Below are 23,432 nucleotides of genomic sequence, written 5' to 3'. Positions count from 1 at the left end.
AGCCACCTATCAATGACACAAGTGGGAAAAAATTCTCTCTTTACCCCCACAGCACTGCTGAGAACCACACTGGTGCCCAGTATCAGGTGGAAATCAAAGCTGCAACATCCTTCCTCACCTGGGAGCAGGTAATAGCCGGGGGTGGGGGAATGGGGAGGTGTGGGTGGCACCCAGCAGGAGGGGAGTAAGCATATAGGGAGGTGTGGGGAGGGTGGGCAACCCCTAACCCCCGCAACCTCGTGGGGAGGAGCAGGTTTGGCTGACTTCGGGGAGGGGATGGATGTGGGAGCTCTCTGCAGCGGGGGCTGCCTCCCAGCTTGGTTTTCCCTTTTCTGGCAGGTTTCTGGAGGGCTCCAGCATGTGCAGCCGTTGGGTTGTGTTAGTCTTCTGCTGCTTGGGACAGCTGCGTGCAGGTAGGAGGCATCCATCTGCGGTCTCTTCTTCTGAGTTGCTCTTCTCTTTGTATCTCTTCCCTTTCTGTTTTGTCTTGGATGTCAGCTTTCTGCTCTAGGATCTGTACTGGGAGGGGAGTTCAGGGCTTCACATGTACATTCTGCTGGAAGGTTGTTAAAGTGTCTCTACTGTAGCTAGGCTAGGAAGGAGGAGCTGCTGAATCTCTCTCTTTGGTCGTAGTTAATCTTCCCCAGGAGACTGGACACGCGATGAGCTTGTGTGGGGAGGGGTAAGGTGTCTGATATAAACTTTATTCTCATACCACTTGCTCTCTCCAGGGTGTCTCCCAGACAGCTTTCCTCTCCTAGATCTCTCACTCTGTATGTTAACAAGCCTGATCTTAAAAACCTTATTAAGGTTCCACGCTGCTAAAGGATTAAAGAACTGACTGTACTGCTTCTGGTGCTGCCACTGGAGAGGGGAGGCTCTCCAAAGACAGAGGTTCAGGTGTCTCCTCTAATCAGGCTTTGCCTTTGTCCTTCTGAGGTGATAGGACCAGTATGTTTGAGGAGCAACATCTCTTACCTCCCTCCCCAAATCCTGGAGTTCCTCATTTTGCATTAAAGCAAACGCCTAATTCTCAAATTTTCACAGGGCAGGTAGGCTGTTTCCTGCTCAGCTGCAGTTCGTATCTGCCTTTTACATTTTAATAGTGTTTGTTAGCACTGCCAGATCCTTCCTTTTGGGTCAGAGCTTTCAGGGGGAGAAGAGAAAGGCTTTTCTTGTGCTGTTTTGGTCACTTTCTCTTCTAGATCAAAGCCTGAAGCCTCGGACTGCAGCCCCTCACCTTGTCACAAACAATCCCACTCTCAGTACAGTTGCTCTGGAAAAACCTTTCTGTATGTTTGACAGCTCACTGTCTCCAAATAAATCTTATGTCATCTACTTGTATGCAATGAAGGAATCGGGTGAGTATCCAGCGTTAATCCTCTCGGCAAGATAACTACATGATGTGGCCACTGAACACAATTCCTCGTAATTTGGTGGGAGGGGGTCTGAATGGGGGAAAAGAGAAAAATCTGTAGCTGTAAGCTATGTACAGGTTAACCCTCTGGTGTCTGTTTTATTCAGAGTAGTATTATAAAATATAAATAACTGAAGTATTTCAATGGGGCTCATTAATGGTAGCGTTAGTACTGTGTTAGCTGACTCCCAGTAGGTGCCACGTAGCAGTACCAGCTACAAGCATTTACCCAAATCTTTTCCATGAAACCAAGCGGTCCACAGCCCGGTACCGTATCTTTGTCTAAACACAAATGCCTTGTATAAAAGCCTGCTGAGAGAAACTGGGTAACTGCTGCTGTTTGCTTCACAGCTAGGGCAACCAGCCCTTATAAGGACTACATTTCTGTTTATAGATAAAGGGAAATCATGTTAGACTCGTGGTCAAAGATGCCTGACCCACGGGCTCATTCATAAAATAAAATTCCTAGCTGCCTGGCAATGAAACGTTACTGGCAGTGACCAGGAGCTGCCTGCTCTGTTCCCTGCTGCTCTGACAGACTGTTCTGAGTGCCAGCTGGAGCTACTCTGTAAGCTGACAGAAATGTAAATTACTGCCTTGTATGATGCCTTCTCCCCTGAAGGCTGTACGCAGCCTCCTTTTCTAAGAGGCACAGAGAAGAGATCTTGAGGGGGGCAGCAGAGAAACTGGCCAACAGACAAACCAGTCTAAGACTTCTTCTGCGGATTGCTGCCAATTTGGACCAGGTGGAAGAAAGAGGCCTTGGATGGGTAGAAGCCATAGAGACACCATCCCATACAGCTAACATAGACAATTGTGAGCACAGGACCTTCTGAGACACGTCCCACAACTGATGTGCACATCTTTATGCATCTGAAAAGACTGCAAGTGCATGATAATTATATAAAAGGCTACACTGAGCTGGTAGCCTAGTCACACCTGCAAATGTGCAACTTTATCTGATGTTTTCTGTTAGAAGCTACGTCAGCCGCCCCATCTTCTGTGGATTCTGCGGTAAAAGCTTCCTACACAGATGGGTGAATCTCTACAAAAGTGGTTACATACAGAGAAAATCTCTTCTGCTGCTTTTAAGGCAAGCAGATGCAAACTTTTTACCCTGCAGACTGGGAAGAATTTTGTTTGGATTTGTCTCTGGTCTGCAGAGAAGCACATTGGCTCACCCTTGGCTGCCTCCTAGAGCAGGGAGAAGAGAAATTTAAGAGAAGTGGTCAGGAAATGTGTCAGCATACTACAAAGCTGATGGTCTAGCAGATTTCTGAAGAAGTAATGTAACTGTTAGCCCTGTTCTCGTTAATGTCACTATCAGACTTGATCTACCCAGTAAAGTTTAAAAAAATCAACAAAACAAAAGAACCCCAAACCCAAAATGAACTTGCTTAGGCATTAGCTCTTACTTGCTCACCACAGCAAGGCTAAGTTACTGAAGTGGAGACCGGGAGAGCGAGAAGACCTACCTGTGAGAAGTATTATAATTTGGGGAAGCAAGCCTAAGAGTAGAGCAAGTCTTAGCTAGTATTTGCTTTCGTGTTATTGGCTCCCATTGAAGAGAGCGGTGTCGGGGCTCAACTAACTTGAGCACTGACCCTGAAATTGTATTTCTAACCTGTGCTAGAAACTCTTGTCTATCAAAACAGGTTTAATTTTGCACTGGATCATAGCTAAAGACTTCTCATGACCGAGCAGTTGTGAGCACTCTGATCCCGTGGCACAGCAGGACCCTTCCGATCTGAAGTAGTTCCCAGTGTAGTTGCAGCTTTGGAAAACCGGGCGTTCCTTCGCTGTTGGCAGCACTGAACAGCTGGAGGGGGTCCCCCCCCCAAAAATTTAACCCGCAGTTTCAGAATGTGGGAGCATCTCCTGGGACTTGAGCCTTGGCTTTGCAGCAGGAAAGCTTTGAGAGCTGCAGCTGAGTTTCCAAACTGTGCTGTAGGGCTGGGCACAGATGCACATTTTGGCTGAAGCTGTAGGGACTTTCAGACTTTCGGTGGCACACTGTCTGGAAGGACTGGCGTGCCTGGCAGGCCAGAAATGCAGATACTGCGTCTGTTCATGCTGGTCTGCATACGGTGTGGTTCTGGGAGGTCCAGCTGCTGTGTGACCAGGGGTCTAATGGTTTCTGCTGGAAGAGATGGGAGAGTTGTGGCTCTGTAGGAACTCTGCCTTGGCTATAGTATCAAATCTGAAGTGGCAGGACATACCGGATTCTTACTGGAGCCTTGTGTCACAGGGGGGAGAGCAGCCTTTGGGGGAGCCCACTCCCCACTCCGTCAGATTCTCCTTGGGAAAAAGGAATTTTGGGAGGGTGGCTACTAAAACTGTTGCTCTGAGGTACGCTGTGGATCCTGCACAGTTTCTGAGGGACAGGGGTAAACAGCTTCATCAACAAACAAGGAGGAAGGGGTAGGATCACTATGCAGCCAAACTGGTAGCAGATTTTTGGTTTCCCTTTGGGGTGTTTTGGAGCAGAAGAGCAATTTCTCAAGTAAATACAGAGTGAATGGAAAGGGCTGAACTAGTTCTAACAGCCTTGTTAAAAAGCATCTCTCCTACAGCAAGTGCAGTAAGCTCCCTGGTGACCAACAAGAGCAAACCACTGGACAGCACCTTCCAACAAACAAGCGGGGGACAGCTTGGACCTTACAAGGCTGCGTTGTTCAACGTACCCAGCTGTGCTTCACCTCCCAAGCTCACTGATGTCAGAGATGCCAACAAAGTTTCCGATGTCCTGGCACGATACCTCTTCAGAGTCGGCAATGACGGGACGTGTTTGTATGACCCCAACTTCCTGGCTGTCTGTAACCCACCTCTTGCACCAGACACAACATACAGGTATCATTCTTACTTCTTACGAGGCCATTGCTGCTCTTAAAACACAAGAGGAAACAAAACCAAGTCTGGAATGTTCCTTTGTCACGGTATGATGTGAATGGCAAGTCCTTAACTGAAATGGTTTATTGCAAGAGTAGTTACGAAGATGGCTTGGGACTAGCATCCCACAGATGGTGCCCTAGCCATGATGAGCTCCATCAGGTTAAATTCATGGATAAGTAAGAAAATTCATGTGTGAACTGCTGGATCTGTACCCTTGTTGGCGTAGGTAATCCAGTGACAGCACCTGATTAGAAATTGCTGGTAGAAAAGGGTTTTGAGTGGAAAATTACGTTGAGACTACTCGCCATGTATTTTGTGTTGGGCGATGCTGTCACACTGCAGACATGGATATGGCTTTGCTGGCTTTGTTCTGGGGAACCAAAGTTGCCCTTGGTCTGCAGCTCCAGGAAATCCCTAACGTGACTGGAGACTTCCCAGCGAGGGCCCAGGTGGCTTGCAGATTTGTCTGACCCCTTTTGTTTGGGGAACTCGGACACCCTGACAGCTGTTACCTGAAGCACTCGTTTTGCTGTTGCTAGCTATTTAAAAACCATAGTAAAAACGATAATCACACAGAGCCATATCAGCTATGGAGACCTGCTGTGCTTCTGAAACAAAACACTAGGGCTCTTAGCTTTGGAGAAACCGTCCTGCCTCTTCTGTCTCTTCAGGACATTTCTGAAAACTCAAACTATTGTGGCATGGAAACTTAATTTCTTTGTCAAATCTGATGTGGGCCTGTCTCTTCAATACTCTCCTATAGCAGGGAAAGTGACAGAGATCTTCATTGTTGGACAAAATCTTCGACTTTCCTATGGAATTCAAAACCATTTGCCATCTTAAATAATGAGGCTTTTGACAACAGGGAATAGTAAACTGGGGAAAAACTGTTGTTGGAAAGCCATCATCTGCCAGGGCTGACAGGAAAGCAGTGCAAACTGCGCACGACATGGCACAGAGCGCTTTTCCGTGAGTAATTCTGTTTGTTCTTTCTAAGGTCTTTGGAAACAGTCAGCTACCTTTGACTGCCTGCACCTAACGCTTTGACGAAACCTGAAGTCTAACCAGCTAACCCAGGAGCTTAACAATGCTAGTAAGGAAGCTCAAATTGGAAATACCCATTTTAACACTTGTTTTCTCACAGGTTTAAATACGTGTTGGTAGATAGCACCGAAGGTACCCTGAAAGACCAAACTCTCTGGTCTGATCCAGTCAAAACCAGAAGAGGTAAGTCTGTGGCTTTGCTCAGGTCTTCCGAGTAGCTTTGCTTGCCTTCAGACACTGTTGCTCTAGGAGCAACGCTTGGTCCTTTTTTTAAAGTTTGAACAGTTTTGTCAGCCTTTCAATATTGGAGTAACAGGCTTAAATACGGAATAGTTCTCTACTTCTTTTATGTACTTCAGAACAATTATTTTAGTAAAGTTTGTGTGTGCAGTTTCAGATCTGATGCATGTCATGGTATTTGGTGCTGTTGACATTTCTCAGCAATGCAGTCACACTGGCCAGCCTGCTGAGGAAAGGTTAGAAACTCTAAATGCTGACATTGAGCGTTAAACCTGTTTCCCGTAAATCATCTAAGGCTTCAGGTATAGAGGCAGGTAGTTTGCCTCACCTAAATCACCTTGCTCCTATTTGTTGGGGGTGTTCATGGTCAAAAACAGACCACAGGAACGTTCTTTCCATGCTTTTCTAGCTAAACTTCCCTTGAAAATTGATACGTGGCCTGGTCGAAGGAGCGGAGGCATGATTGTCATTACATCAGTCCTCAGTGTTCTCGTGTTCCTTCTGCTTGCTGCCTTCCTTGCTTCTGTGTCCGCTGCTGTCGTGTAAGTACTGCTACACCTTAGAGCTTTCAGCATCTAAACCCACAGTCATCAGCCTTCTGCCCTGTGGCTCCAAGCCACTGCTGCTGGTCTTGTCTGAGGTGACAGAGCAGATGGCGTCCCCCAGATTGTGGAGCTGGTAATGGGAAAAGACTACTTTATCATCTCCTTCCCTGAGATCAGCAGCTCTTGTAATTATTACACAGCCCTAAGCTTACGAGCTCCCAGACTTCACTGAGGACTGCTGGAAACAAAAAGGAGAGGTGCACGTCCTTAAAGCCTGTATGTTCTTTCTTACATATTGCAGCTTTCCATCTATTCAGGAGTTTGGAAACTGCCTAAAGGGGTGCAGGCATTTGTAAAGATTACACAATGTCCTAATTAATAGCTTGGTTTTTCATTTATTTGCCTCCTCCCCAGGAGAAATAAATTACCCCTTGCAATTAATAAGTGAGGCTTTGCTCGAGCTAACTCAGCCAGTCTAGGCGTGTTCCCTAGTCTTCTATGCTTCCTGCCCCGGAAATCAGTGAGGCCTGACCGATTCCTAAACCGAACTTTTGGAGGGAGTGAACTGAATTTTAGAAATGGTGGGTATTAGGGCTGCAAAGACTCACTTGTTTCATTCACCTGAAAATGGTGAAAGTGCTCTGTATTCAGTCAGGTCTGCCAGGGTCTCCTAGGTAGAAAGCAAAAACTGCATTGCAAATGATTATTTAAAAAAAAAAATAAAATCTGTGGGCTTCTCTGATGCTAAATGACACAAGCAGCAGTCCGCCTTTGCAAAATGTTGTGACAGTAGGCTCCGCTCCCTCGCCACTGGAACTTAACAAAGCCTTTCCCTTGCCCACCAGGGGCTCAGAAGATTCTTCTGCAGAGACAAGGTGTGTGTCTCAGACTATTCAACACGGTGAACCGAGACCACAGTTAGGCTCCGAGTGAACAACCCGATTCAAGCCAAGGGTGGAAACGCAGCTGAACTGCTGTGTGTGAGGCCTGCAGGATTCTGCTCCATGCCAATCCCAAACAAGCTACAGAACACAACCAGGCAACCCGTGAGGAACGGCATCGATGAACTAAGGACAACTTTTCTGAAGTCTTGCAGTGTATGATACCCTGTCATGTCCTAATGAGACCCAATTTATTTAGTCACCTTGGATAGCACTTAGCAGAGGCCTGGACTGAAGATGGAATCTTCACTAGATCCTCCAGTTTCACTGGTGTGACCAGAGGTTGGCTAGTACGTACGCCTCATCTGGAGGAAGCGCTACTGCAGGCCTCTTCTCTTTTTCTCACAATCAGATGAACATGATGTAGCCGTTTGTCTCAGCCTTTCTCTGTAGTAACTGATGAGGAATAAAGAAAACCAGGCTGCTTTAGAAAAAGATTTTTATAGAGAAAACTAGGAATTAAAAGGTAGACAACAGGGAGCTACTGCTGCTTCCCCAGGATTTTAGTGACTGCGTCGTAAGACTTCCCTTTTTCCCTCTGCTTCCCTAAAAGCAAGCAAGCTCCAGTTGCCCTGTATGTAGCAGAGTAATTCTGATCTCAAATACTTAAATACCCTCAAACAACTCTGCAGGGGTGAAAGCTAACAAAATTGCTTTGAAGAAGGCGTGTTCTGTCAGCGCTCAGTGTAATTTGTAGGTGGGTTAGTGAGCAGAGGCTGGGGCACGGGTGCTGGTTCTCAGGCAGACCGGTACAGAAACACGGAGGGGACTCATCTTCTAAAATGCAGTTTTCTCCATTAAAGAAGAAAACGTTCCCAGCTACTCACTGCTCTCTCGCTTGCTGGGGCGGCTGAGCCGCACCCGACAGCAGAAGGGTTGGTTCTTCCTGAGCGCAGGCCGGGGAGCCACGAAGGCCAGCAGCCACCAGACAGTGCAGGCAAGGTCCAGCCAGGGACATCTTCCAGGGCCCAGCTCTGTGACCGGGCCGGGCAGCGGTGGGGGCTGCCGTGCCCACCCCTGCCTGCAGCCTCCAGCTGGGAGCCAGTGGCCGCCATCGCTGAAAACCCACCAGTAAAGAGCCGAGCCCCAGCGGGATGGACGGTCTGGGCCAGTGGTGGGAGTTACTGTAATTCCTAACATACACAGCAAGAAGGGAGAAATGCCCAATTCTGGTTTCTTTGCCCCGCAATCAAACACTATGGTGTAGTCATCTCAGGGACAGGACTGCCTTGTGGCTACCTCAGGGTTTAAAGTACGGTCAGAAGGGACAGACCCTGAAACGTCTCTGTTCCGTTCCTCTGTGCAGTGAAAGAGCAACTTGTTCAAATTATGACCTGAGTACCCTGAAAGAACCAACCACACAATCTGGTATGGTACATGATGGTTGCTGATTCTACTGTAGAGAGCTCTTTTTCTACCTAATTAATTTTTTTTTTTTAATGGGAGTAAGATACTTACTGAAAACAAACTTGTTGACCCTTTACTATGCTGTTTTGCTCAAGCTGTGTAAGGAGGTTGATAGGACATCTCTGATACACGCCTTTAATAAAATTTTTAAAGCCAAGTAGACCACTCTTGTACAGTAGCTTTAACGTTTTAAAATGTAACATTTTAATGTGTAGCTTTCACCATTCTTCAGACTGTTCAATTCTTTACTGTATTTTCCTACGTCAACCAACTGTCCCTAGCAAATGGTTAAAAAAAGCATCAACCAAAGCACAGCTCCTGTATCTGCAGCAGACGGACTGCTGTGGGTCAGAGGTCTCTGAGAATCACCAGAGGCTGCTCTGGTCATGGCTCACACTGCTGTATTTCCACATCTGTCAGTGGAGTCTGAATTAAGGCACTAACGCTAAGCCAGGACTCGCACTCGGAGTAAATAATTTTATTTAATGAAGTGTGGCAGCAACATAAGTATTTGACAAACATCTGTCAACAGCATAAGTGGACGCATTTATGTGGTAGAAGTGTTCCCACAGGAACACATCAACTGCTGCTCGTCTGCCAGTCCCTCCTTCGGCAGTGACCCCAGGTGTCCACACATCACCAGCTGTGTGCAGCACCCACAGTATCTGCGACACAGTACAAGGACAAAAGGAAGCTGGCGTAAGAACATAAGAACATGAACAACCATAAACCAAATAAAGCTCTTTTCCACATACATCAAGGTGAAACATAAGCCAGATGAAGCGACCGAAGCGCTCTCAGTGTTCTGCAACCTTTATTAGCTTTGCTTCCTAGATGAAAAAGCATGGCCATCAAAATAAAGTTGACATTACTGGGACAGCTACATAACAACAAATATACTTTTTTCTAAGGCTGCTACCTGCATGGCTTCTGACTCACACCGGTTTTATTCTTTCCACTTTTGTGTGGGGTAAAATACCTCAAAGATGAAATTTTTTCAGGTTACATCACACCTAGAGATTTATCAGGAGCTTTTCCAAAGTTAACTAATATTTTCATAAAGTTGCAGTCTGAAGTCTTACTGGGCATCCGAAAAGTCACATAAGAGAACTGGCAGATTCCAACAGCTTGTTGTTTAAAAAGAAAACAAAGGAAAAAATAATCCTATCTGAAGGCAACAGACCCAGATGCAACACAAAAGAGAGCGACTGTAAAGGTCTTGACATGTATCCCAACGGCGTGCTGGAGACATGGCCAAACACATTACTTTTCGTAACAAAAGCAAGAGGCTTATTCTTTGTAATAGTGTGCCCATGTGAACCTCTATTCCTTCAGCTTAAGGCAAAAAAAAAAACCCCAAAACTTTTGTGGAGAAAGCTTTGCATACCAGGATGTGCATGTTTCAGTAACAACCTACGGCGCTCTCTCACTCATTAACACAGCCGTATCAGTGAGTGACAGTTACTGCGGGCAACATTCAGAAACCCGTTTCATGTGAAAGGTGAACATGTCTTCAACTTCTAACAGCCACACTCCAACTCAGGTTTGTAACAGCCAGCCAGAAACACACTTCTTGCTCCTGGCCCTGAAATCATCCATGCTCTATTCCGAAACAGAACCGCGTCTGTGCTTCGCTGTCCTTTCCTGGTCCTCACCGTTTGGGAACTCGGTAAGATCCAGAGTCAGTACTCGACTGAACATCAAGTCGTCACGCTGAGAAGAGGAAGGACCATACAGTTTAAAACATTTCTGTTATTTAAAATAAGCATTTCATAAGTGACTGAGATACAATAATGAGCTTGAGTTACCAGAATGATCTTTTCATCGAGCCAGCACCTGCACTTGTTTCTGAACACAAGGTAGCTCAAACCCAGCAACACAATTACGTACATAATTCACTGTAGCAACAGTTAAGGTGTAAATCAGTACTTCAGCAAAAACCAGCGCGTATTATTTAACAAAATCTGCAAATAATTAATTGTTACCTCTGGACACACTCCAATCAACGCGTCTGCTTTGGAATAAAACTCTTCCTTTAGAGAAATAACTATCATTTGAATCTGCTCGTGTGCCTGCTCTCTGATGAAACTCGATACCTTTGGAAAGAGCCAAGTATTTCAGTCAGTTCTGTCAGATTTAAACCACGCTCTAACTAGGGAACGATGAGGAAAAAACGAACTACATTAGCTGCAGAATTCAGTGATTCAGTTACGACATAAACAGGATAAAATGAGAAATAAAACTGTCTTTAAGACCGATATTTGTGTGTTCTTAAGACAGCCCCTCAGATTTGCTGCTTTTTGAAAATGTGCAAGAATAATTATTCACTCCAATGAATAAAGTTATAAACGCCAGTGCCCATTAAAGTATTTTACTTAACATAGCTACAAAGGAAAAGTGGAAATTCCTGAATAAGGGGAAAAAGCGTGAAAAGGTTGTTACTGGCTGTATACTAAGATCTTAAACGCATCCTAGTTTGCTGCAGACAGCAACTTTTTTTTCAATGATCTGCAAAATAAAGGTACAAATACTAAGTTATAAATTGGTGACTGAATAAGGCAGTGTCCCACAATATAAAGTAAATACTGACTGAAGGAAAACCGGTACATTTTTAATTAGACTTTTGTCTGCACAGTTGTATCTACGTGACATGGAAGTCATTTTTCTAATGCAAGAAAGCTGCCTTTAGTGAGTTACAGAGATCACATTCATTTTCCAGTATAATTACAAGTAAATTATTGGAGATCTGCTTTAGTAAATGCTTAAACTGAAAGAATGGAAAGACTTCGTTCTAGGCATAAAACCTGTATAGCAGTGCAAGGACTAGCAACACACAATTTTCTGTATATCATTTTTGCTCACTTGCATAATTTAATTCCTCTGTCTGAAGGTTTGGGCGCTTTCCAGTAAAAACTGCATCTTACAGATAAGGAAAGAGATAGGAAAGACCCTGGGAGGAGGGAAACACCACGTGAAATGCAGTTGCAGATCACTGCCATTTTGCTTTTGCTTATTCTGCAATTTAAGACACTTTTCACAGATGCTGAGAGAATAATCCAGCTTTCCTTACAACAATACCTGGAGAGATGCTGAAGTCTATTAAAGGAATATCGGAGGGAACCACTGTTTTGTCACGCTGTCCCTGCGTTACCTGGGCTGCTGCTCTCCAAACACATCACACATCACGGCCCGTATCACAGGTTGCCTGCTTCACGTCCCTTCTGTGCCAAGAGCAGCCCTTTTCGTGATAGCCTGCCCCAACCCCTCCCCGTTACGGGAGCAGCAGGAGGAAAGCACGGCAGAAGGGCAGCAAGCCAAAGGGGACGTTCTGCACGGGGGCTGTAGGGCCAGCGCACCCCACCTTAGGGGAGACGGCCGTCCCCAGCCACGAAGGTCACCACACAGGCAGAAGCCAGGTCAGCTTCCAGGCAGGAAGCTCGGTGTAGCTTCCCAGTCAGATGAGGCAGGCCCTAGGGACTCCACTGAAGGCTTAATGCAGGCTACTACGGCAACTTCAGGCTTAACCTAGTGTGCAATATAATCCAAGTTTAATAGTCCTTTGGCCATAAAGTGGTGCTTATGGATATTGTTTTTATAAATATACGTTAGTCCAGAACTTCCGATACATAAACTCCCTGCATTAATGTTCTTTATTTTCTTGAATGCACATCTTAAAAACATACACGATCGTTGCTGATGTGTCAGATGAAATATGAGACTCTCAAACTGTAAAAATCCTACCAACTGAAGGCTGTAAGGCTAGGAACCACCTGTCTAACACATGTGTTAAGAGGACCATCTTCTGGAAACACTTGGTGAGCTATGAATGCGACTTTTATCTGAAGAAAAGTAAACCTGTCAGATTGGAAATTTGTTTGAACTGAGAAACCCAGCTGCATTTAAAAAAAATAAAAAAAAATCAGCTGTAATTGTTGACTGGTGCATCTATAACAACTTGATCAGGAACTTACATGGATAAACTAAAGTCATCCAGGTAACGACCAGACATTTTGTTCGGCATGATCTGGGACCCCTGCCGAGCTCTAGACAGGACCATGAAGAATTTTACATTTGTATCCAAAAAAGCACCTCAGAAGTCTGCAGAGATAGGAAGTACTCATCACCTAATACACCGCAGCTTTGATGAACGGCAAAAATGTGAAATTTAGCATCAAGTAGTGCAATAGCAGACAAGAGAGACAGCAAAGGACAATTTGGAGGCAGCCTAGGTAACTCTGAAGTCATCAGCCATGACACATTTGACTCCATAATTAAGAATAACATCCAGAAAACACAATACTGATGTTTAACCAGAATACAAGATCTTCAGCAGTTATGTCAAGTCATGGTGGTCCCGAGTGAAAGATTAGTAACTAGAAGAGTATCCTGTTAGAAAGGTCAGATCACAGAGGTGTTTTGTGATCACTTGATGTGTAATCTTGTTTCTAATCCTGTCATTGAGAGCCAAACCCTAAACCTGGCTTAGTTATCATCATTACAGTCCCACTACATCTAATCTGGTGTTGCTGAAACACACCGGACCGAGTTAAAACAAAGACAGTGGACATCATCTACTCTGAAGTAGTGGGTGATGAGTATCCCTCATGGACTTGTATCCCAAGGAATGTTTGAAGAACTCTGGTTGAGGAAAACATTTCTCACAATGCTACGTGAAATCAGTAATCTCCGAGAAGGAATTCCACGTGGCAGGCACGAGTAGTGGAGCTTCCCCAGCTGCCTACTATAAAGCTACTCTCCAAGCAAACTCTAGTGTACTTCACACATCATTAACTCCATTAGGTGGAGGGAAAAATCAGAAAAAAAAAAAGTTTGGGGCTTATAAAACTGCTTTTGTTTGTTCGGCTCTACCAAGACTGACTGCACTGTTAATGCAAGCAGAAATACAGCTTGGTCTTACTCTATGTGTAAAGGAACGTTACCACAGAAGAAAATCCAGGCACATGTGGAGATCTTTCTGCTTCCTCCCTACATATGGTCTCCGTCAATTGAGTCTCCTCCTCCCAGAGACCGACACCTACAGCTGGCAATCTGTACTGTTTGTATTCTATCAAAAGTTTTTGTTACAGGGAATAGTTATTAGCAAAAAGGGAAAGAGAAATTGAGAGGACGACAGGAAGCTATTTTAGTCACATGAATTCTTGCTTGATTAAAATGATGAGAGTGATGGCCCTTAACTGGTGTTCATGTAACAATATTTAGTAGGCCAACTGTATAAAATAAATACTCCAGTGACAGAATAACTTGATTTTCAACATGCAGATACATTCCTTTCTGCTTCTTAGAGGTAAGGGAACTCAAAGGCCTTAAAAAGTCCAACCCAACCAGCAATTCACAAGTGACCTTCATGTCAGACTGTACCACACATGGTCATGTGGCACACTTCCACACTCCCGACCTATTTTTCTCAACTTCACAGTTTGGGGACTGATTAAAACACACTTAAATTTATTAATTTAAACTAGCCTTAGCCTGACATCTCATAGAACCATTATTTCAGTCCTAAACCAAGTATTTTTTAAAACAGGTTAAGACAGTGTAATCAATCTCTTATCCCAACAACCTGTAATGAAAAGCAGCCATCCTTCTACAAAGAATATCATCATATTGTCGATAAAAGGATAAGGTGAAAGGGACCAACTTACTTTATCGATATTTGTGTTATCCAGGGCAGCATCTATCTCATCTAAAACTAAAAAAGGTGCTGGCCGAAAACTGTAGAAGACAAGATGGTATTTTGCATTTAGATGCAAAAATGTTAATAAACATTGTAATTAGAGATTCACTTACTCTACCATAAAATTGTGACAAGAAGTAATTACAGATAAAGAATGAGGACTTTACTAATGTTTGAGCACTCTACTAGCAGATTTTTTTTAACGTGTTTGTAAGCGTAACGCTGTATGTTCCGGCCACTTACTCAGCCCCGCTCTCGGATAACACCGTCACCGTTCTTTTACCTGTGTATAGCAAACACAAGAGCCAGAGCTGCCACAGATTTTTCACCTCCTGACAAACTGTCCATTGGCATAAAGCGTTTTCCCGGAGCCACACAGTTAAAGCCAATGCCTTCCAGGTAAGGCTCCTCAGGATTTTCAGGACTAAGGAATGCCTGGAAATGCATACATTTCGTTATTAATAGTAACACTTTACAGAATCACTAAGATGGATAATTTTAAGGTTTAAATACTGACTTAGCAAGTGTTGAAAGTGGTAAGTTAGCTTCATTTGTAGGAAACATCTGTTCACCTATGCAGAGGAGCAGCACTATAAAGCTTCCCAGTGAACAGGGCTTTGTTAATGAACCATGAGTTAGGAGGCTAATTAACAAAACCGTTTTGGAAGATTTGTTATTTACAAACTTTCAACTACTAAATAAACTTGATTTTATCACCTTTTATGTAATTGCCTTTTTTTTTTTTTAAGATTTTACGACTTCAAAAGCAGTTTTCTTTTTTTTGTTTGAAGTAAATAGACTTCCAAACGACACGTTTTTTTGTGAAAGGTTAGATTTACAAAATCTACGTTTGAACTAGAGTAAGATTTTAATATAGGCAGGCTTTCTCTATACTTTGTATCCTGGTTCCCAGGTCCAAAAATTAGAAGTATTCTTTTAAAGGAATGGCCATTTTACCAATCCATTCAAAAGTACGATGGATAAGCTAACTGCTACACAGTTTATTTTTCCCATTAAATAGAGGAGACAATAAAATAATAGTGTCTCTTCCCCTCTGCACAAGTTATTACAGATAAAAAGGAAAATTTCCATAGTTCACACTCTATTAAAATGGCTTCTCTCGGTTCATAGAGAATTCGAAGAAAAACAAAAAAACCACTACATATACTTTGATTTACAATAATTTCTGTGGTAAACAGTCCTGGCAGATACAGATTCTATGACTCTATAGTGTCTGCAGTATCTTTGTTTTGTTGGATAAATGCGTATTTTCCTGTTTTTCTCTGCGGAGAGAATGCCTGTCATTGTTACCACACCGTTCTCCAGGCTGTAAACGTGCCAAAATATCTTGCAATGCAACTCCTAGTTTTATGCCGTTGCACATCTCTGTGCCAAGTGGAAATTTTCAGATGTATGGACACTGTTAGCAAAAACAGCCTTGTAGCTTACTAGGGTACGTATATCCTTGCTCACAAGATACGAAAGGCATGATGTTTCTCTCTCCACGGAAGAAGAATGGAAGAGAACTGGTGGCAAGCCCAGCAGCGAATTTGTGCATGTACAATGTCTTAGGCAGCAGTTTCTTTTAAAGTACTTCTAACACACAAGGTGCTAGACTCTCTGGAATTCAGACTAACGCGATCTATCAAAGCTGCTGTTTTAGGGGCTGGATAGCAAAGCATTATTAATAAATGTTAATAATATTAAGAAGTGTTCCTGTTAAATTGTTAAGGCTGCCTAAAAAGCATCTATTCAAGCTGCAGCCTAGGCCACCTCCTCTGATGGCAGAACTCAGAGCTAACCCTCTCCTTAGCTAACCAGAGCACTCATTTGTGTTCCACTGCAATCAGAGCAACTTCCTTCAGCTACTACGCGAGTATCTAGTGGGCAGTTTTAGCTTCCCAGCTAATCACAGGATTATCTCTTGACTAGGCTACCACTGTGGCTCAAATCAAGGCACAGCATCACAGACCACAGCAAGAAAGCACCCAACTAATTATTTTTGGCAACGCATCTACAAAATAAGGATTGTTTCAGAGTGATGCAAAGTCAAGATCTGCCTGATGTTTAGCCTAGACGAGAAGGTATGTGCCCAGTAATCACAAAAGAAAGAAATGCTTTCTTACCCTGTCCAACCCAGAAGCAGGCAGGATGTATTTAAAGATATTTAAGGTGTTCACTAAATATCTGACTCTGAGGGAAAACACAGAATCTGAAGACAGACAAAAATTCCAGCCTGAGGCCTTTGCACATTCAACCATCTACAGAATTTGATGTAACCAAAGCACTTGAGAGTTTCCTCTTCACTTTTAGCATTAATACTGGAACACTAGCAAAGATGAGTAGAATTGTGACACAACTTTTCTGCAGGTTTCTTAGAAGTTGTGAACGTATTAAGTCTACATTTTTAAAATATTTATTTAAGTGGGGTATCATTTGTGTAACTTTATTCTTCAGGATTGAGACTCTTTGGAAAGTAGAAGTGTTACGAAGTTCTCTTATTCTAGATAACAAAGCATCAAGTAGGCCTTTTAAACCAAGCACCTAAGAACATGACACACCTGAGCACTACTGTTTCTGCACAGTTTCTTGTAGATCTGATCAATGGCTATGGAGGCATGCTCAAAGCACTGGCTAAAAAGCTCGTATCTCCTTTTTTTCACCTGTTCAAATTCTTGCTTGCATGTTCTGGCCTCCTTTCTGCTGGTCTCAAAAGCTAAGAAAAAAAAATTACTAAAATTACTCCATAGTAAGCCTCTAAGGAAATACACAGAACAAATACATATGGTGTACCGTAACAAGCATCAAGGAAAATATTTAGTGCAGAAAAAGGTCCTAATGCACATACAAGGAGCACACCAATATTATGAGCTTCCGTCCAGATTTCAAACAGAGGCCCCAGAGAAGGAAAAGTTGGGATGTATTCAATCTGCTCTATGCCACATTTGTCTGGAGCAAAGAACCAAATTCTTCTCCAGATTCCTTCTGTAAGGTGGGTTGCCTTAAGCAGCACCAGCATTTACCTGTTACAGCTTCAGAACTCCTTGGTTTTCTTAATATGTTAATGTCTGCAACGCTCATTGAGGACACCAGTAATTTTGCAGTAATGCTTATGCTTGTATTCTGGACAACATATATGTTCCTTCAATTATTTAAGAAAAAATTTAAAGAATTTTACAATTAAAGTCAGCAATTTTTAGAAAATATGTAAAAATACTTTGTGATGTCATTTGGCCAATGAAGTCTCTTTCCAATCATTCAAACTGTATTCAATACTACGGCAGAGTAAAGTGTATGCTAATAAATTGTTTACATATACTTAAAAAGACAACTGAGGACAAAAAACCTGAGCACAAAAATACCTTACTATCTGAAAAAAACAAAATTAGCAGGGCCAACCCCAGAAAGAGGAACTTCCATTAGGGTGAAAACTCTCACAGTCACAGAAGAGATTAATAATAAAGACTCAGTGTTACCATCCATTGATTCTTGGAACTTGTCCCGAGCTATCTGCAATTTCTCTACTGCTTTCAGGTTTGGAGCAGCTGTCTTCATTAAAGTGGTCTCTTTAGATTTTATTTCCTGCAGCATCTGGTTCAGTTGATCCTCTATATCTTTATCAGACTCCAGGTCCTAAATTAAAAAAAAATAAAAATAGTAGAGCAGTATAATTTGCTTTTAGCCAAGACATTTCAACATATATGGCAAGCACTCATGGTTTCCGGAAGAAGTACCCCACTCATCTGATAGCTTTAACTGGAAACACAACAAAACAATGACTCAGTCGTCATTCTCAGAATAAATTTACTTGGTGCTAAGCACTGGCACTGTTCCACAAGGTTTTTAAAAACAGACAGCAAATTCCCTTCAGCCTAGAAGTCTGGGTTAAAATACAACACAGGAGGAGGATTAGCTGGCTTCACTACTTGATTTGTAAAGAAAACCTTTGAAGATAAGTGCTTGATGAATTCTTCGAGACAAGTTCCAGTGATGACAGATGTGTCCCTTGAACTGTACCCTACCTCTGATATTTCATTATCTTCCTCATCATTAAAAAGGAAAAAAAACAATTCCAAAAAGCTGCCAAAAAAACATGACCTAATGGACTGTCACAGAGGGAAATGTAAGTCTGTCTCTGAAAATAAAACAGAGAGAAGGTGGTACAACCTCCCTAGGAGCCAATCATTGACTTCTAGAGCTTTGAGTCATAACCTATAGTGTTGGAACCTAAAAGCAGAAGGTAAAGCAGGAAGCAAAAATCAGAGTTATATTTACTATTTCTCCCTTCTATTAGGTAAGCTTTAAATCAAATTTAGTTATATGGGAAACTGACCTATCCAGAAGTCCCATACATTAGTGGTATGTATGGCTGCAAAACCAAAACACACACATGCAGTTAACAGTGTTCTTAATAAATTTCATTTAACACTAGAGTGAAGAATAAATAGTTTCAACAAATAAAATATTTTAAATTAAAATAAAAAAACTTGATCTCTAATAATTTCAAACAGAAAAATTACCTTCAGGTCTTCTGCTAGGCTGCTGTAGTCTATCTGAATTGCCTCTTCCCTTTCATAGATACTTGATGTAGTCTGAGTGCCTTCCGTTTCAGTTCCTGGCTATAAATATGAAGGACATTCCCATTCAGAAATACGACAGTTAACTTTTAAACTTAAAATTTTAAAAGAATATAAAATGAGGAGATAGTGGTAACATGGCATGAAATCAACTCATTTCCATAGCTCCTCCCCAAGCCAATAAGGAGTTAACAGTTAGTTAAGATCTTACGAGTCCAATTAAAAAATGCACCTTTTAAATGCAGATGAAAACATCTGCTAATTTCAGTTTGAAGCTACGATGAAAGCAGCAGTAATTTATTTGTTATACATTCAGAACAACGTCCATACTGTAAATCTCCTGACTGGAAAGGATTCACGTTCCCATGATAATTCAATCCCCTTTCAAGGAAAGGCTCTGAAGCGTGTAAGCCGAGGCACTTCTTCCACTCAGTTGGCCTCAGAAGAAATGAGTAGCTTCAGTTCTGTATGGCATAAGCAGAGTGTCTTCTGTGCACTGTAAGCCTGGATTTCAAACAGCTACTTTCCCTTGAATGAAACCCATGCTGTATGTTATCAGTCCCTTTACCACCAAGATTCTCTCAGAACCAAATCTCACTGCTCTTTTCACTGATATTGACTACGAATCCAAGTTGTTATTCCTACTGCCCACCTCCTTGGTTTCATCTGTTCTTTGTTCATAGACAGAGAGAGCTGAGCTGCCTACACACTCTGACGATTAGCAGTCCGTGTCCTTTCCCTTCAAAGGCTGCCTATGGTGCTGCCCTCATTTTCTCTTGTGACCCACTCATTCATAGCTACCCTCCAGCAAAAGTACTTCAAGGAATGGGTTCAACAAGACTCCTTCCAAATTCACAGACTTGTTGCAAGTCCTTCAAAACTGATAGCTCTTTTCTTTTGTAACAGTGGAGAAGGTTTAATTTCTCCTCACAAAAGATACGCTGGAAAAAGAGGGAAGACTGAGAAAAATAATGAGGGTCGATCCAGTCGATTGTTATCGACCAGTTATAGTCGATAACAGGACTATTTCTGTTTTAGCCTATCCCTGATTTCTGTGAATATCTACATTTACTGAAGACAAAAGGATGATTTTAGACAGTATTTATACTATGGATGATTACCCAAATACTATCTCAATCCATGTACATGTCATATTTATTTACATTTCTGAATTGACCCCTCTGCTTCCTCTTACATATGTGTACCTAGAATACTCCTTTATACCAATTCTCCTGTACCACAGCGATTTTACATATTTCACAGGAATACATTTCAAGCACAAGCAAAAATACTTGCAAACAATATTTCATCTACAAAAATAAACAAAAATCCTTCTCTTGAATGGATGAGGCCTGATCACATGAAAACAATGTATTTATTTTAACATTACTATGCAAGACAAACAGTCCTGCAAGGAAAAAATAAAAATCTGTAAATTCAAGACGAAATAATTGCTCCTGCATGATATCTATCTTCTGTAAACATTTTAAGTACCTCTACTTCACTGATGTCATCCAGTGATCCAGACACAAGCTTTATTTTCAAGGCCTGCACCTTACTTTCAAGAAGCATATTATGTCGCCTTAGTCTTTTCTCTTCCAGAGAGGTTTCTATAGCTGTAGCTTCCTTTTGTAATTTTGTAGCTTCCCTACACACACAAAAGGCACAAAACACTCGCAAGGTAAATGCTAGTGGCATGGACAGAGTGTCAGTACATTGCCAAGTTCACACCATAGCATATTCAAATATCCACCTTTCCCAACTACAACTGAACTGTTCTGTTCAGCTCTGCTGAACATGTACAGAGGTTTGATCCTTTTAAATTTTAAATCAAGTATCTTTTATCAACACTCTACCTGAAATACATCTTGATTCTTTGCAACAAATTCCTTTGAGAGCATCAATTTGCTAAATAAAGGCAGAGACATAACAGTCTTACATTGTTAAAATTACAGACTATAAAATTAATTACTAGGCATAGAGTCTATGAGTTTGTATAATATTCCACAAGTCTACCTAGCCAGACTGTGCCAGTATGTTGGTTTTTTTAAACATAAAGAAGACTCTCAATTAAGAGACATTAAACACATCAATAATAAACAAGCACAAGAAATGGAAGTACAAACTGTCCCCAAAGCAGTTGATTTAAAAGAACAGTAAGGACAAAACAGTGACCTAAAATGAGTATTAGTTTAAGGTATCCAACATTCAAAAGGCTGGAAGAAAATGAGAACACTGCAATAAGAAAAAAAATTTCCTCATTAATTGAGCCAACTGTATAACTCAAATAAAAATGCAAAACTACCAAAAAACATAATATGTCCCCTCCCATCAAGTTCTAAGCTAATACATACTTATCAGAAGTCACTACATATTTATCAGAAATCACAAGACCAAACACTAGGCAGACAATAAGATACTGTTATTCTGTATATTTCATAAGAGCCATCCCAGAAATCAATCTGGTTCACATTACTTTTGGGAACCACATACTGAATTAGAACTTTTAAATGCATACTATAAAGGCAAATTAGCATGTCTCTAATGAGTCCTTCACAAGAAAACAGAACAAAAGAAGTTCAAACATTTGATAACTAATCTAAATATTATCACATAAGTAATTGCACTCCTGGGAAAATTACTAATTACCTATTAAGAGTTAACAACGTCTTTCTGAACTCTTCAACTTCATTTTGGGTCTTTAGAACCTCAGCTTTATGAGCACTTAATCTATCCTTGAGACGTTGCTGCACCTCCACAATTTCATTCACTTTACTCAGAAGCTTCTTCTCATCCTGCATAGAAATATTTACATTTTTAACATTTCACCAAAAAGCTTGATATGGAATCTTTACTATACAGAAAGAGTTAAAGTTTAAATCTGTTATAATACATTCAATGTAGTACACCACAAAATCTGAAAGGTACAGGGAAAACAGCTGCCTTACACACAGGAAGATGTGGTTGGTTTGCACACAGAGGCACAGCCAGCGCCAGATTTGCAACTGGACCAGACCAGACTATGAAGCCATCAAACGAGGCAGGGATCCCAGGATGCCTATGATCCGTAGGCTACTCCCTTTTCCTCAGTCCCTCAGCCCTGCAAGAAGGATCGCATCTGCTGCACATCTACAACATATTTAGCAACACCTCAGGTAACCTGAAACCCTTTAACAAAGTATTGTTCATTACAGATAACTCCTGAGGTAATTCACAGAGAACAAAGAGTCTGTGGAGGTACTCTAGAAGAGTCTTCCCCTATATAACCCATACCACTGCTAAATTGCTAGAAATTAGGTGCTGGAATACAGTAAACCTAAAGCTACAGACGTAAAGACATGGTCCTTAGGAGACTAGCATTAGGCAACCTCATCAAGACTTACTGCCATTGCAGTATCCGAACAAAGCACCTTCAGGAATTTAATACAAACAATTCTTCTCCGGGACAAAAATATCTGAATCTGCTCAGTCATATTTCTGAAGAGTTATGCACACAGGCATGAACGCAGACATGTTTTTGTGCATGGCTGAGTAAGGGTCTATTGTTTTTCCTCCGTATCAGAAATATGCGTCTTCTAATGTTAAAATAGAGAGTTCAAATGATGCATGTGGGGTTTTTTGCCCACTTTGGGGCAGTTTTACATTTCACTTTTGGTTTTTGTTCAAAGCACTGTTAGACATCTTTTCTCCTTCACTCTTCAGTGTACCACAAGCATATATTATTTAACAAGCAACATTAACACAACAAAAAGTTACTTATGAATAAAGAACACTATGAAGGAGGAATCCATACATATTACTTCAACTAAAAATCTAAATTAGTTTTCACAGAAATATTTTAAGTCTATCAGTGGCTGTGAAGCACCTTAAAGACCCAAATCACCTGAGTTGTTTACCATTACTCATAAAATCTTCTAAAGAATCTCAGCCACATGCTATTAGTTTTATCCGTAGTCATGTGCTGACTTTTCATATAAATGGAACACTGTACATACAGTAATCCCAAATTTGATTTTTAGTAAGCTTATTTTTTAGTAAGTACCCTAATATGATAGGCTATTCCAAAGTTAAAGTGACAATAAGCAACTGCTTTTTTTTTTTAAATTTAGAAAGTCTGAATTACAAAAAACACTAAATTAAGCCCTAGAAGAATTACTTGACAGCATAAACTACATTTATTCAAAATTGTAATTCAATGCATTCCCTCCTCTCAGTCCCAGACAGATATGTATGTGTGTGTGTGTATATATATATATATATATTACAGTTACCCGTTGTAGCCCGACAATCTCAGCTTCATCTTTATGAATGGTCTCCCTCAGCTGGGTGACTGTGTTTGTTAATTTTTGTAGATGATCACGATTATATTCCAGCTGAATGTTTAGTCGTGTCTTCTGATTTTCAAACTCCAGTCTAGTCAAAGTACAGTATGTCACACCAACACTTACAAAGCAGGCTTATAACTGTTATTTTAAGCTAGTACAAGATACGAAAATACTATCTAAATAGTCAAAGTGAAAATGTATCTTCTACACAAAAATTTGTATACATTTGGATCATCAATTCCACATCCTGTGGATATACTGAAGTTACAAAACTAGAGCGGTAATAGTTCAAAAAACAAAATACAGGGATACAGTATGACCACAATCAGTATGAAAAGTAACACTAAAA

The 23,432-nt window shown here is 41.6% G+C and overlaps 2 protein-coding genes across 2 annotated transcripts in view; one reads left to right on the top strand and one right to left on the bottom strand.

Annotated features, from left to right (window-relative positions):
• The first annotated feature begins 358 nt into the window (after positions 1-358).
• Positions 359-7,442, top strand: UPK3A (uroplakin 3A). Its single transcript, XM_075413649.1, has 6 exons — positions 359-413; positions 1,206-1,361; positions 3,991-4,267; positions 5,454-5,536; positions 6,003-6,135; positions 6,984-7,442. The coding sequence occupies exons 1-6, from the start codon at positions 359-361 to the stop codon at positions 7,069-7,071; spliced, it is 792 nt and encodes a 263-aa protein (XP_075269764.1). The 3' UTR covers positions 7,072-7,442.
• A 2,552-nt stretch (positions 7,443-9,994) lies between these two features.
• Positions 9,995-23,432, bottom strand: part of SMC1B (structural maintenance of chromosomes 1B) — a 33,764-nt gene continuing 20,326 nt past the window's right edge. Inside the window, exons 16-25 of the mRNA XM_075413635.1 lie at positions 23,030-23,171; positions 21,408-21,553; positions 20,253-20,406; positions 18,702-18,800; positions 17,658-17,814; positions 16,743-16,897; positions 14,465-14,616; positions 14,150-14,219; positions 10,472-10,582; positions 9,995-10,199 (exon numbers count right to left, since the gene is read on the bottom strand). Of these exons, the coding sequence (XP_075269750.1) occupies positions 10,089-10,199; positions 10,472-10,582; positions 14,150-14,219; positions 14,465-14,616; positions 16,743-16,897; positions 17,658-17,814; positions 18,702-18,800; positions 20,253-20,406; positions 21,408-21,553; positions 23,030-23,171 (1,297 nt within the window). The 3' untranslated portion in view covers positions 9,995-10,088. The remainder of the gene's footprint in view (positions 10,200-10,471; positions 10,583-14,149; positions 14,220-14,464; positions 14,617-16,742; positions 16,898-17,657; positions 17,815-18,701; positions 18,801-20,252; positions 20,407-21,407; positions 21,554-23,029; positions 23,172-23,432) is intronic.

Source organism: Opisthocomus hoazin, chromosome 1 (assembly GCF_030867145.1).
Source record: "Opisthocomus hoazin isolate bOpiHoa1 chromosome 1, bOpiHoa1.hap1, whole genome shotgun sequence".
NCBI classification, from domain to species: Eukaryota; Metazoa; Chordata; class Aves; order Opisthocomiformes; family Opisthocomidae; genus Opisthocomus; species Opisthocomus hoazin.
This window is presented reverse-complemented; position numbering and strand designations above follow the sequence as displayed.